At 46.4% G+C, this 13542-nt stretch overlaps 1 protein-coding gene across 1 annotated transcript in view; it reads left to right on the forward strand.

Moving 5' to 3' along the window:
- Nucleotides 1-13542, forward strand: part of NLRC5 (NLR family CARD domain containing 5) — a gene marked incomplete at both ends in the record, with an annotated part of 35076 nt that overhangs the window by 13500 nt on the left and 8034 nt on the right. The window contains 26 exons of the mRNA XM_079541331.1: nt 113-196; nt 277-360; nt 1187-1276; nt 2034-2084; nt 2516-2578; nt 2802-2885; nt 3457-3540; nt 3943-4032; nt 4662-4727; nt 5253-5333; nt 5721-5804; nt 6205-6288; nt 6827-6916; nt 7041-7088; nt 7496-7570; nt 8618-8701; nt 9213-9296; nt 9788-9877; nt 9982-10044; nt 10232-10315; nt 10793-10876; nt 11276-11365; nt 12130-12195; nt 12290-12373; nt 12457-12540; nt 13080-13166. Of these exons, the coding sequence (XP_079397457.1) occupies nt 113-196; nt 277-360; nt 1187-1276; nt 2034-2084; nt 2516-2578; nt 2802-2885; nt 3457-3540; nt 3943-4032; nt 4662-4727; nt 5253-5333; nt 5721-5804; nt 6205-6288; nt 6827-6916; nt 7041-7088; nt 7496-7570; nt 8618-8701; nt 9213-9296; nt 9788-9877; nt 9982-10044; nt 10232-10315; nt 10793-10876; nt 11276-11365; nt 12130-12195; nt 12290-12373; nt 12457-12540; nt 13080-13166 (2058 nt within the window). The remainder of the gene's footprint in view (nt 1-112; nt 197-276; nt 361-1186; nt 1277-2033; nt 2085-2515; nt 2579-2801; nt 2886-3456; nt 3541-3942; nt 4033-4661; nt 4728-5252; nt 5334-5720; nt 5805-6204; nt 6289-6826; nt 6917-7040; nt 7089-7495; nt 7571-8617; nt 8702-9212; nt 9297-9787; nt 9878-9981; nt 10045-10231; nt 10316-10792; nt 10877-11275; nt 11366-12129; nt 12196-12289; nt 12374-12456; nt 12541-13079; nt 13167-13542) is intronic.

The following is a 13542-nucleotide window of genomic DNA, read 5'->3' on the forward strand; positions in this document are numbered from 1 at the left end:
CAGAGTCAGGCAGCATCCACGTGTGTGGTGCATGCACGTTCTGGGATGGGTTTGCCGTGTGCTGCACAGATGCCAGGCCTCCCTCTGCTCAATTTGATGCTTTCTTTTCCAGGGTGACAGGTGGGAGCATCACAGCTGTGGGGCTGACTGATGTGGTCCGAGCTTTGTCACACTGCCTGCAGCTCGAGGAAATAAAGTGAGTGTGGTGTGGCAGTGCCACTGCAATCAGCTGTACATTTGGGTTTGGGGTGCTAATGAGACCCAATCTGTGTGCAGCTTGCAGGACAACCGGGTACAGAATCCAGACGTAAAGACAGTGATGGAGCGGTTTTCCAGAATGGAAAAGCTAAAGAAAATAGAGTGAGTAAAAAAGACATAAACATATCAAAAATGTTAGCTGTTATGAAGCCAAGCACAGCATCAAAGAGAGCTTAAGAGAGAGCCTCAGAGCAGGGTTGATGGATGGTAAGGGTTGATATTAATAGAGGTGCCACTAGAGGACATGTGGGACAGTTTTTCTCTTCTCCCTCCTCACCACTCTTCCCCTTGGTCAGGTTCAGGTGAAAATTCCTGAGCAGATGGCTCTCTCCCTCTCTTCCAAGCTTTCCTTTAGCCATCTTGTCCTGTCCTGTCCCTCTGGGAAGGCAAAACCAGGCCACTGCCCATCCACCTTGGTTAAAAGGGGGACACTGCCCCATTCCACTGGGTTGTGAGCAGGTGAATCCAATACGCCTGCAGTTCCTGCTGGGGAGGGGAGGAATGGTGAATGCACCTGATCCTCTGCTTTCCTGGAGTGCTGGATAATGCTCCTGGGAAGTGTCACTGCTGCCCAGCGGGGCATCTGATCTTACAGGGAAGTTTGAAGGGCAGTGCAGGTGTAAGTCATGTTCCCTCACGTGTTTCTGATACATGTAGACAGCATTATTTTATGATTACATTGAGGTTCACAGGTGGTCTGTGCTCCTGAGGTTCTGTAAAAGCACGATGTTAAAAGGTTTAGCGAGGTCCGACAAGCAGTGAAACAGCATAAATGTGTGGTTAAAGAGCAGATCCTCAAAGCATGCAGGTGTTGTGGGTTCAGGGGTGTTCCTGAGAGTTTTGGAGAACCTTCAGTGTGTTGGGGGTGTGCATTTGGGGAGCTAAGGACCATGCCTAGCATCTGAAACTGTCTTCCTCACATCCACAGTCTGAGCAAGAACAATCTTTCCTTGAGTGCTGTTCTCCTGTTGGCCAAAGAAGTCACTGTGTGTCAGAATGCTACTGAGCTGCGTGTCAGGTATCAGAGCATGAGGGCTCTTACCAAAATCTTTGGGTGATGGCTGTATAAATGGGAGCTGCTTTGCAGTTATTTGTGGGTTAATCAGAATTGATGAAAGATGACTTTTGCTCCTTTTTGTTTTCTGTCTGAAACACAAAACGTGAATCAATCATCTTATGGATTCCCTGCTTGCATTTTTTTTAATAGATCTTTTTGTCTATAAATTGATTTGCAAGTGTGGTATTTCCTCATCAGTAGCAAAATCTAAACTTGCTTTTAAGCTCTGCAATATATCAATGAGGAAATTCTCCACCAGCTAGCATAATAACAGATTTATTTTTGCTTTTGTAGGTCTAGGATGAAAGAGAAATGTTTAAGCCTTAGCTCATGTGCTTTTGCCATAAGTCTAATGGGCCAAGTTGATCCTTGGTGTAACTCAGGGGAAGTCAGCCTGCGTACAGCTTTTTCTCATTTTTCTTGCTGGAATGGAGTTTCTACAGAACCTGTGTCCAACACATGGCTGGCTTTGCAAAAAAAAAAAGCCCAACCCATTTCTTCTTAACCACGTTTCTCTTTTGTGTGTGTCAACATAGAGCTGTGGTGCTGCCTTCCAGCCCCATGGCTGCTTTTTAGCTTGTCTGTGGCAACGTGCTCACGTGGCAGATTTTGACTCTTTAGCACCCATGGAGCAGCTTTGTTCCTTACTGAGCTCCTCTGCTGAATAATTGGCATCCTTCTACCAGCGTCCTAACACTGGCTTCGATCTCATTTTCAGGAAGGACACTGTGATAATATATTTCTCGGGCACATCTGGGAAAGTTCCAAGGTGAGAAACTACACTTGGTCGTGTTCAGCTTGTTGTTGCTTTACTCAGTTATGCTGGTTTAAACCATCAGCCCAGTGTCACTCTAAACCACTTCAGGAGAACTGATTGCCTTGCATCTGGCAAAGCTTCCTGTAGTGGCACAGTCTCACGTGGAGGCAAAGCATCCTGTGTCTTACTTGTGCCTTTGATTTGGAACTCAGAAACTGAGTTGATTCAGATAGAAAGAAATCCCCTGTGCTGATGGCTCCCATCTCCTGATGGAGTTTTTCTGGCCTTGAAGATCATTTAGCGTGGCTTGGAAGGGTTGGTGGGCAGAGCCCACAGCTTGTTTTTTTTTTTCCAGAAAGCTCAGAGAAAATGTTAACCAGCTCCTGATTCCTCAGATGCTTTGTGAAGCCATGTTGAAGGCCAAATATTTTGCTTGTTTGCAGGTCTTTGGATTTGTGGGAACCAAACAAGGAATGTGCGACCCCAACTAGACATCTGAGGCTGTGGTAAGAGAAGGCTCTGAAGTTCCTCTTGGTTGATGGGTTCATGCCTCCAGCAGACAGCATTGGCTTTCTGAGAACAGGAGAACTCAAGAGCGCTGTCTGCACGTGCTGAGGCTGGAAAACATCCCTCTCAGCCCTGGCTATGTGTGCCTTCGTCTGGAGAGAGGCTCCAGAAATGCCAGCTCCCACTGTCCCCTCACTGCTCGTTAACCTTCTCTGTTCCTAGCTTGCAGGCTTGTGGCTTGTCCTCAAAACATGCAGAGGAGATTGTGTCCATTCTCCAGAGCTACCCACACCTCTCTGAAGTGGAGTAAGTGCACTTTTCCTCCCTGTTGCATTGCTGTGAGTGTGGGCAGGAAGCAGGCTGTGTTAGAGACAGAAGGCAGTGAGACCCCGAGGGAGGAACCCAGCACACTGTGCTGTGTCTGCTGACATCTCAGTTAGGGATTTTTGGTGAGGTTCAGTGGGAGCTGAATGCTGAGCAGCTTTTGATTCCTGTGACAACTAAACTCCAATTTTCCAGCTCGCTAACTTGAAATTGAGATGGAGAACTTCCTTATGCAGTGCTTCCTTCCGTCCTTTCTTCCATCCTTCCTTCCAAGGGGCAGTAAACACTTGCTCAGTTGGTTTCTTGCTTTGCCCTTCCAATTAAGTTTTTTATAATGTTAGATGTTTCTGGTACTGAGACATGAATCTTGCTTCTCTAGGGATAAAACTCTTAGTCTGGAGTTGCTCTGTGCAGGGATATATAGGGGAGATTGCTCTGAAGCGAAAGAACTGTCCAGGCAAAAAAATAATTAAAAAAAATTAGGGAAAGCAAGTAGATTTTGAGGGCTTTGTTGTTTGTCCCCACTGTCCCCACTAACTGAAAAATGCTTCAGTTTATCAGATAACAAGCTTGGGGATGAAGGCTGCAGTTTCCTGCTGGAAAACCTTTCCTGGATTTCAGTTTCAAAGCAGCTGAAGTAAGTATTGCCTTATACAAAACCAAATTGCCCTTTTGTTTCTTGAGCTTGGGTTACAGAGGGGCTCAGGAGGCAAAGACCTCATGCAGTCCAGCATTGCAGAAGCAGCTGTGAGCACTACTGGGGAAGGATGGGGTTCATCCTGAGAGGCTGTTCAGGCTGAAGCTGGTCACGTAGTAAGAGTATAGCACTCAGAAGTAGCTGTGAGGGCATCCAAAGTGCCATTTTATTACAACCCTTTCTCAGGAGTAGTGGTCCTGTGTGTTTTGCTCCGTGTCGCTTCTGCAGTGCAGTGGGAACAAGCGTGCAGCACAGTCATGACTGCTTTCATCAACACAGTCCTGTGTGTTCACTGCATGTGTGATTTCAGTAACCACACGTTTGCCTTTTCCTCTTTCTTAGTCTGAGTCACAACCTGCTCTCTGTTAACGGCCTTTACAGTCTGTTGAAGGCAGTGAATTCCTGTCAGAAGGTGGTGGAGGTGGAAGTCAGGTATGTAAGTCTTGGAGAATCATCTGAAGTTCATCCCAAAGTCTGAGAGTTGGGTTCCGAGAGCTGTGTTAACTCACCTCAGGATAGGGGCAGGTAGAGAGTGTGCAAAGATGGTTACTAACATTTGCCTGTGATGACACATCATTGCAGGGTGATTCTATCTGAGCCACCATCCAGAGTTTGAGAAGGTGCAGGACTGTGTGCCCTGTAATGCTTTGGGGCGTGCGTGGATTGAGTTTTAGGCTCATTTCTGTGCTCTGCCTTGGGAAGTTTTGGGGAGAGAGTCTCTGCGGAGTATGAGCAATGGTGACATCTCCTGGAGCCGAGCTGAAAGTTCTCCTCTCTCACTATTTTCCCTTGGAGACACCTTAGGATTCCTGTGCAGCGATTTTGTCTGCATTTTTTCTAACTGCTTGGAGAAACTGAGTTATCAGATATTGCATAGTTCTATCCAGCCAGGGTTTAAAGCTACTGGAGGTGATCTTTTGCTTGCTTTGGGAATAGTTTAAACGATGAATAGCACTGAGGCGTTAGGAGCAGATCTGTACCAACACCAAGCGTTCAGAAAAAAGAACCAGTTTCAATAATCAAAATGGGCCACTGATTGATTTATTTTCTTCTTTACTCAGCCTTTATCATAACACTGCAGTCCTGAGGTTTACAGAAGATGGAGAATTTGCTTCCCCTCCTCCTGGGTAAGGTGTGCGTGGACATATGTGGGGTTTTTTTCTTTCTTTTCTTTCTCAACATCTTGTTTAGTTCTTATGTCCACTTTTGGCACCAGAGGAGACTCTTCAGTTCTTCCTTTCTTTCCTCTGAATCTGAACTTAGTACTCTCCCCTGGTTTTCTTAGCTATTTGGAATGTTTTCCACTAGCTTCTGTAAGGCATTAGGTGAAATTCAAACTCAGACATTTTGGCATTTGGATGCTTTATTTACTTATGACCAGGTTCCTTTTGCTAAGACACTCTTTGTGCACAGTATGTTCAGGTAAAAGCTGAATGCTCCATAAAATTGTAGCTTAGATGGGAAGTCTGTCATATTCCTCTTGTCCCCAGCCTCCTGCACTCTCAGAGTGTTGGGATGCTCACTGAAAGAAAGAAAACCTGCTATGGAAAAGATGTGGGTGTGGGAATCTTTACCTGGGGATGAGCCCTGGGCATCTGCCAAATTGCCAAAGCCTGAGTGTTTTATCCTTGTCTGGTTTTGTGCTCACTTAGTAGGGAAGAGCCTTTGTACCCTACTGATGACCAACGGGATGACAAAGAAAACCAGACACCTGCTCCCTCCAAAAAAATAAGGTACTGTTGCAGATTTCCATCGTATTTCATTTATTCCCCATGTCTGTATCCTATAGCTGAATGAAACCCACAACTCTGAGTTCGAATGGTGAGTTGCAGGAGAGCTGGTAAAGACCCATTCAGTCCTCACTGTGCTCACAGTCCTAGCTCGCAGCTCTGGAAGCTCTGTGGTCAGTGTCCGTGGGCTTCTACAGCACTCAAAGTAGCTGTGGGCTGTGCTTCCTCATTGACAGCATCAGCGTGGTGATTGTGTGCTACTGCGTCAGCTTCCACGTGGCAGCTGGAGGAGACTGGTGGTGACAGAGCTTGTGGCACTGCAGGGATTTGCTGCTGTTAGTAGGGGAAATGCAATGGAAGCTGGACTATTGATTTCTCTTTTTCCCTTAGGTTGACAGACTGTCGTTTTCAAGCCAGCGACCTGGAGAAGCTGTGTGCAGTCCTGAAGGAATGTGGCAGCATCTCTGAGCTGGAGTGAGTCCTTCGTAACTCCTACACTCTTTATCTGCAGTTTGTGGGGATATTGTGAAAATGCCATTTATCTGTGCCAGTGTTGTGCAGAAAATGTGGCATACACACAGCTTTATGTGGGCTGGTATCCTTAGTCAGGGAGGCATGCAGTTGTAGTGTTCTCTGAAGGCAAGGGTCACAGCTTATACATCCAGAAAGGGGCTGTTTGATCACTTAGCCTGCCTTCAGGTGGCACAGAAGCTGTAAAATCTTGCCTTGTGTTTTTGGCCCTGGGGCCATATGGGAGCAAACCTGCAGAGGATGAAGAATGCAGGCCTTCTGCTTTCAGAGCTCTTGCTGCTGAGAGTTAATGGTGTTTGTTGTGTTTGCCTTTGAAAATTAAGTGCCTTTCTTTAAATCCTAGCCTGTCAAGTAATTATCTGGGAGATGAAGGACTTGCCCAGCTGTTGCAGTTCCTCCCGAATCTGAAAATGTTAAGGTCACTCAAGTGAGTAGCTCACATTTCTCTTTACTCATGGATGGGTTTTTGTGGGAGCGTTGGTACTGGAAGCACAGTCTATATTTAGGAAGGGCTGTGAGGATCATGTGAAGTTACAGTTTGTGTTTTGCAAGTGTGGATCTGCTGCGCCCTCTGGTCTTTCCTCATCTCTATTCCAGTACAGATTCTTGCTTCACATCACTATTTTAAAACACAAAGAATTTCATTTAAGCCTAAGAAAAAAACCTTTTCTGTTGAGCACAGTCCAGCACTGAACGCAGCTGCCCAGAGAGACTGGATTCTCCATCTTTGGAGATGTTCAAAGCCATGTCCTGAGCAGTCTGCTCTGAGCAGTAGGGTTGGGCTAGGTCATCTGCACAGCTCAGCTCTGCACTTGTGTCTGCAGAACTCGGAAGCTTGAAAGCACAGGAACAAAGGTGAGAGAGAAGCACCTGAGGATGTTGGACAAGGATGTCTGTTACTGGGTGGCACAGTATAAATTGGTAGTTTTGCTTGCCACAGCTGGTTTTTTCTCTTCTTCCTGTAGGCTAAATAACAATCAGATCTCCCTGAGCTCTGTGTTCTGCTTAGCTCAGTCCTTACGTACACTGGAACACATTGAAACAATGGACCTCAGGTATGACCAAGAGTACTTTTCCTGTCATTTTCTGCTATAAGACTTCAAGCTGTGTGTTTTCAGGAGTAATACAGAAGCTCTTGACTTCAAACTCCATCCTAATTCTGTTCTGCTCTGGTTACAGCTTAGGACGCATGCAGGTGGTTCATCTAACCTTTGGGGACAGAATCAGGTGAAGTCACATCCACTGATCCATTCAAAGCCTTTCAAACTCCTCCTTACAAGATCTCATATAAATGTAGATGTGTGTGTCCCCCTCATTGAAGAGTTGTTTGGCTGCCAGCTGCAGCGGTGGTGGTGGGAGCGGGGTGATCTGTTGGGCCTGATTGAGGCTGTGGAGCAGACAGCAGTATCCCAGTGATGAGGGATATGCCAGCTCAGAGCAGAGGTCCACAGTGGCACGTAGATGCAGTGCTCTGAAGGCTGGGGAGAGGGATTCTAAGACCCTTCTTTGTTCTGGGAACAGCAGACGATGGAGCGGGTGGAGCTTGGAGGCAGACTGGAACATGAGGCCACTGCTCTGCAGTTACACAGGGGCAGTGACAGCACAGCTGATGGGAGAAACTGTTCTTTCCCCAGGCTCAGAAGGATCAGCAGATGGAGAAGTTGTTTCCTGGTGCATCCAAAGCACGTAACAAACGGACAGTGCTTTCGGTATGGCAGCCCAGCTTCCTTTTGTCACACAGAATGTAGGGAGAGTTGGCTCTGGGACGTGTCTGTAGTGTAATGTGTGGACCAGACCTGTGCCTCCAGCTGTTTCTCCTTCCCTGGACACAGGGAACTCTCCTGTGCCCAGCCTGCCTTCACAGGCAGACTCTGCTCTCCTGGGAAGAGATTTCTTTCCCCCACTTGCATCCCACTGATTGTGAAGAAATGGGTCTGGGAAGGAAAGATGGCATCTCTTCCACATGGAGCCACTTCTGGAATATGTTTGTCTTTAATCTCTTTCTCTCTCTTCAGTCTTCTTCCCTGTTAAAGCTGGCCAGGGAGTCCATACACCAAAATAACACTTGGTCACAAGGTCTTGGCTGGCATAATTCGACAAAGCCTCGCACAAATCAGGCCAGCTGGCATCAGCCTAGGCCAGCAGCCTTTGTGCTGTGGGGTGACTGGAGTCAGATCCTAGAGGCAGATGGGTGAATAATACACCTTCTTGGTGTAGACTTGGGGTGACCTTGACTGCAAGTGTGTATGTGAAAATAAATAGTGCATCTTTTGCTTGGCCATGCTCTACAGGGAAAGATTGTACCCATAGATAATGATGTGCAGCCTGGCTGACTACTGCATTCATCCCATGGAAGCCTGCAAGTGAGATGTTTATGATTTCCTTCTTGGAGAATGAGACAGGAGGCTCCCATCTCAACGTTGCTCTGTGAGAAATGACAGTGCTGAGCAGCTCACGGTGCTGTCCAGACAATTCAAGTACCTATGATGTATCTATAGTGGGGTGACACCTGAAGTAATACAGTATTTTGGTGGCCTGGCTCTCTTGAATCAACTCAGAGTCAGTAAAAATCCTCTGGTTGTTACAGATTTTGACTTCACATTCCTAGATTGCAGATAGCAAAATAGGTGTAGTGGAAGTAAGAGGGTTGCTAAGGGCCTTGTCCTAAGGAGTGTGGCTCTGGGATATGAAGGGATACGATCCTCACACTGTGGCCGTGGGAAATGTTGAGCTTCTGAGTGCTTTGTTTGCTTCAGTCTCAGGGATTGCACGGTGGGTCCTGAGGATGTGACCAGGCTGTGCCACATACTGACACAGTGTGCCCAGCTGACGGAAATCGAGTAAGTGTTGTGCACTCAGCAACTCTGTCTGTCTCTCCAGCCCACAGGTATGCATTCAGAGATGAGGTTAGCAGCTCTCCTTCATGGAGCTGTGCCTATGGCTCTCCTAAGCCTGTCTGTATGTAAATGTTGCAGAACACTTCTGCATCCTCATAGTATTCCTCAGACATAAGTGTCGGCCTCTGCTCCTGAAGGCTCAGGCTTACAGTATATCCAAAGAGCAGCTGGCCAGTAAGCCATGAACTCCTGTAAAGCTGGTCACTGCAGGCAGGAGATGGGCACTAGGAAAGTTAGATTAATACTGCTCGAAAATGAAAATTGAGTAATAAAGAATAATTAAAAACACCCAGCATAATACCAGCACTACCTGCAGGAGATGCATCAGTAGCAACTTTTTATATCTTGTGTCATGGAAAAATAAGGTTTTTAGGATGTAATGATTTTACGTGCATGTTGGTATCACAGATATCCTTACACAGGTTCCCTGTAACTTGTTTCCTGTGTTTTACAGTCTGTCTGGAAATGCACTGAGTGACCAAAGCATTGAGAGATTACTGAGCTTCCTGCCATACCTGTGCCAGCTGACACTACTGAGGTAACGTTTGGGGTCTCTGCTTTGAGTGTTGCCATGAAGGATTCGTTTAGAGAGTGCCAAATGCACTGCACCTCTTAGGAACATCAGACAGAAATAGTAAGTTAACAAGACAGGTAAAGAAAAAGCAGGCTGACTCAGAACACTTCACACCAGTACTTGTCTTACTTGAGAGCCAAAGCAGCACTGAATGATTTTTTTAATTAATGTATGCATTAATGCAGATAGAAGAGACCAGAGGCCAAATACCTGCCCTGGGCCCCATGTCCCCAATAACCCTCACTTAAACAGTCCCTTGGAGCATGATTTCCAGCATCTATAACAGCTGTCTGTGGTCAGAGCCATTAAACCTTTCCTCAGCGGTGTTGAATTAAATAGGGTGGATCCAGGTTTTTGCATCTCAGAGGAGACAGTGGGAAAATGGGGCCATGTGTATAACAACCATTCTTCCTGGAAGCTGATTTCATTCTTTTTTCTTCCTCTCTCCTTTCCAGTATCAGGAACAACACATTTTCCCCGTGTTGTGCTGTCTTATTTGCCAACTCGATCAATCTCTGTGAGCGCATCAGAAGGGTGGAAGTCAGGTAGGATTCTTGGGCTGCTTGGAGCCCAGAGCTCAGCTTGAAAGGGATCACAAAGCTGTCTTTGAGGAGCACTGCTGAAGGACTGTCCTTTCTGTTTGCTTTAGGTCAAGTCAGAATGCTTTTTTACACTTAAGAACAAGCATGCAAAGCCAGAAGACATCCTGCAGGTACTGACTTATAACAGTGGCAGTCGTTTGTTCTGATTAGGCTTGTGCAAGTATACTCAAATATTCTACTGCATGAAGACTGGGGGGCTGGCAGTCAGGGAGCTTTGTCTTGTCAACAAGGCTTTGGATTTCAATTCAGCAGCCTCGGTGGCTGGGTGGGCTTTAATTCTTGCTGTGCCTTATGCAGGCTGACTGACTGTGCCATCGGCCAAAGGCAGATAGAGAAGCTCTGCAGAGTCCTGGAGCAGCATGGGTGGCTGGCAGAACTGGAGTAAGTGGCATTTGGGTTGTCACCATCACCTTGAGCAGGAGTTATCCAAAAGAGCTGGGTCAGCAGAGCTCAACAGCACCCTGGTTTCCCTGTGTGTGTGTGTGTGTGTGTCTTCCTTCAGACTTTAGAAACTGATTTAGAAATCAATAAGTAATCACATGGCTCCTTTATGTATGTTCTGAGAGGGCTTGAGCTTGTGTAGGACAGCAACCTTGGGGTTTTTCCTCTGTGGCCATTATGAGGTATTTGTTGCTTTCTTTGAGCTCTTCTCTGAGACAGCACTCAGAGCTCTTTATCTGAGCTTGCCCTGGAGTTTGTGCGGGTGGAAGTTTTGTAGGAGAGTAGTTCACAAAGGAGAAAATCTAAAAGGCTGAGAGGGGATCTAAATCCAGAAGTTGCACCTCTTTCCTTTGAAGCTTCTCAGAGTAGCATTACCACTCGAGTTTGGGTTCACAGCTTTGTCCTTTTGTCTTTCAGTCTCTCCAGGAATCAGCTGGGAGATGAAGGCTTGAGGTTCCTCTTGGACCACTTGCATCGAGTGCCTGTTGCCTGTTCTCTCAAGTAAGAAAAAGCTGTGAATCTGCAGGCTCAGAGAAGCTCCTGAGCCTCAAATGGAGCAGGAAGTGCCTGAGCAGAAAGGTTCTCAAACACAGTGCCTCATGAAGCTGGTTGTCATGCTTTTTGCCCAGTCCTACCTTGAGAGATAAGGTCTGGTGAGCCCGAGTTCAGCTCAGTAGCCCTCCACATGTACTGTGATAGAAACTGACTCAGTCCCCCAGGTCTTCAGTTAGTCACCTCTCTGAGCACACTGTCCTCTTGAAGTTAGCTGTGTCTCAGAGGGGTTTCTTCCTGCTCTGCTTTCAGTGCCAGCTTGAATTTTGAACTGGAATTTCACCTGTCTGGCTGAGGAGCTTGGGCACAGCCCTGAATCTTAACACCTTTCTGTTCTCTTCTTTGCAGTCTCAGCCACAATGGCATTTCTCAGCGTGGAGTTTTGCATCTCGTAAATGCCTTTTCCACTTCTGGAAATACCACTGAAGTTCAGGTCAGGTATGTGTCTCCTCACTCATTCCTGACTCTTCCCTACATTTTTTCCACTTCATTATCCTAAAGTTTGTGATCTTCAGGTTTAGAAAACAAGGGTCACATTTTGAGCTAACTCTACATATATGTGCATGCAGAACTTTTGCTTGTGTCCATTTCTACTGGCCAAACATGGCTGCCAAAGAGGAAGGTAGCAGAACATTATTCCACAGGGCCAAGTAGTTTTGTATATAGACACACATATTCAGGTTACGTACATCATAATTCTTGTTATGCTTATATCTGTAAATAAACCCCCTCAGTGCAGGGGCAGCATCTGCTTCCTAAAGAATGTGGTTCCTAATTCACTTGAGTAAGTTGAGATTTCAGTTAGTCTCTGTCAACCAAGCTGGTCTGAGGGCACTTTCATTCATTCCTGCTTTTGAATGTAGGTGCCAAATCTCTTGGCAGGGTTATATTTAAGCAGCTCAGTTTTCTGTTTGAGCTCTTCCCAAAGCTTTGCAGAGGAGCAGAGAGTGCAGGGGCTGGAGGAGGCAGATGAGAGCAGGGCAGATCAGGACTGCTTCTCTAACTATCAGTGCTGTCTTAGCATTAGTGAGACCTTATTGAAGCACTGAGTTGGTTTCTCATCCTGAGCTGGACCAGGTCACTGTGTCACTGCTCTGCTGCATTGCTGTGTGCAGTCTGATGTACTGACCATTCTGAATTCTGACCATTGGGCAAATAGTTATTTTCTCTCCAAATCCTACACTCGTGTCTTTTCTCTGCAGTCTGTGTTCCAAGGCAACTTTAATCATCAAGCTGACAAGCAGAGAAGACCCAAGAAAGATTTTGAGGTAAACAATACAGATTTGTGCCTGAGATTTCTGAGTCAGAAAGCCTGAACTGATTGTAAAGAACTGGCACCTTTCTTCTTTTGCATCCTTTCAGGCTCACAGAATGCAGCTTTCAGCCAGAGCACCTGGAAAAGCTGTGGTTGGTCCTGGAGAACTGCACCAGTCTGACAGAATGCATGTGGGTGAACGGCTGATGGAAGGTCTGCTTGGACACACTGGGCTTGTTTGTAAGCCATTCATTACAATCATCTTTTCTTCTAGATCCTCCAACAACAACGTGACAGTCGATGCTGCAGAGGGGCTTTTACGTTCACTGAGCAAAACTCCAGGTCCTCTAAAAATCAGGTATGATGTCACTGTGCTGCTTCAGATATTGATGTGGAGCTGCTCTGGTAATCTTGAGGTCTTCCATCAAAAGCAGCTGTGAACTGTGCTTCGTAAGACAGGCAGTGATGGCCTGAGAAATTCCCATGCAGGGCTCTAAGTTGCATTCCAGCTTTATCTGCTTCATTCATTACGAAGCATCATGTAAAACTGTGGCAAGAAACTGTTCTGAATTTGTAGACTTCTACCTGCCTTACAAAGAAGGGTTTGATTCTGTGTGAACACCGTTTGCACTGTGTCCTCACCAGAGTTCTGCTGGTTAACATTTGAGCCATGAGAGCCAGGGTTGTTGTTGTTGCTGTCAGTGATATGCAGGCAGAAGCTGAAGTTTACATCCTCCTCTGCTTGTTCTTCATTGGCATCCTGTTTCCTCTGCAGACACCACTTTGATCAGCAGAGCAGCCTTTGCGTGTATATGGGGTGCTGAGCACTCAGCTGCCAGAGGCAGAGATGAATCTGTGCATGTGAATAAAGCAGTTCTGTTGTATTGTGCTTTGCAGCATAGAAGAGCCCTGGGTGTGTAAGTTGAGGGTCAGGAGCCTTCTTGAGCTGGCTGTCCAGGCCCATGGAAACATCACTGCGATCACGTAAGTAGCAGCTCAACTTCTAGTATCTTCTAGGTATTTTAGCCTGGATGTCTTAAGAGAACACTATTGAAGCCAGCACCTTCACTTGTTCTTTTCTTCTCTGTTCTCGGACTGTATTGCATTTGTAAGCCATGAGCCAACTTGAACAGACCCAAATGTCTGGTGGATAGAAGTTATTAGAAAGTTTGTGGTCACCTGCTTTAGAAGGATAAGGGGAAAGGAAATGCTGTTCTTGATCTTCCATGAGAGAAGGGCTGCCCAGGAACTAATTTAAACATTGCACATCCATTCAGAGATGGGTGGTTAGCATGAATGCTAATCTCTACCCCATCCAGTGCTCCTGGTTTTTATTCTGGACAGCAAAGTAAATGCATGA

Source organism: Tetrao urogallus (genome assembly GCF_951394365.1).
Source record: "Tetrao urogallus genome assembly, chromosome: 12".
In the NCBI taxonomy this organism is placed as follows: domain Eukaryota; kingdom Metazoa; phylum Chordata; class Aves; order Galliformes; family Phasianidae; genus Tetrao; species Tetrao urogallus.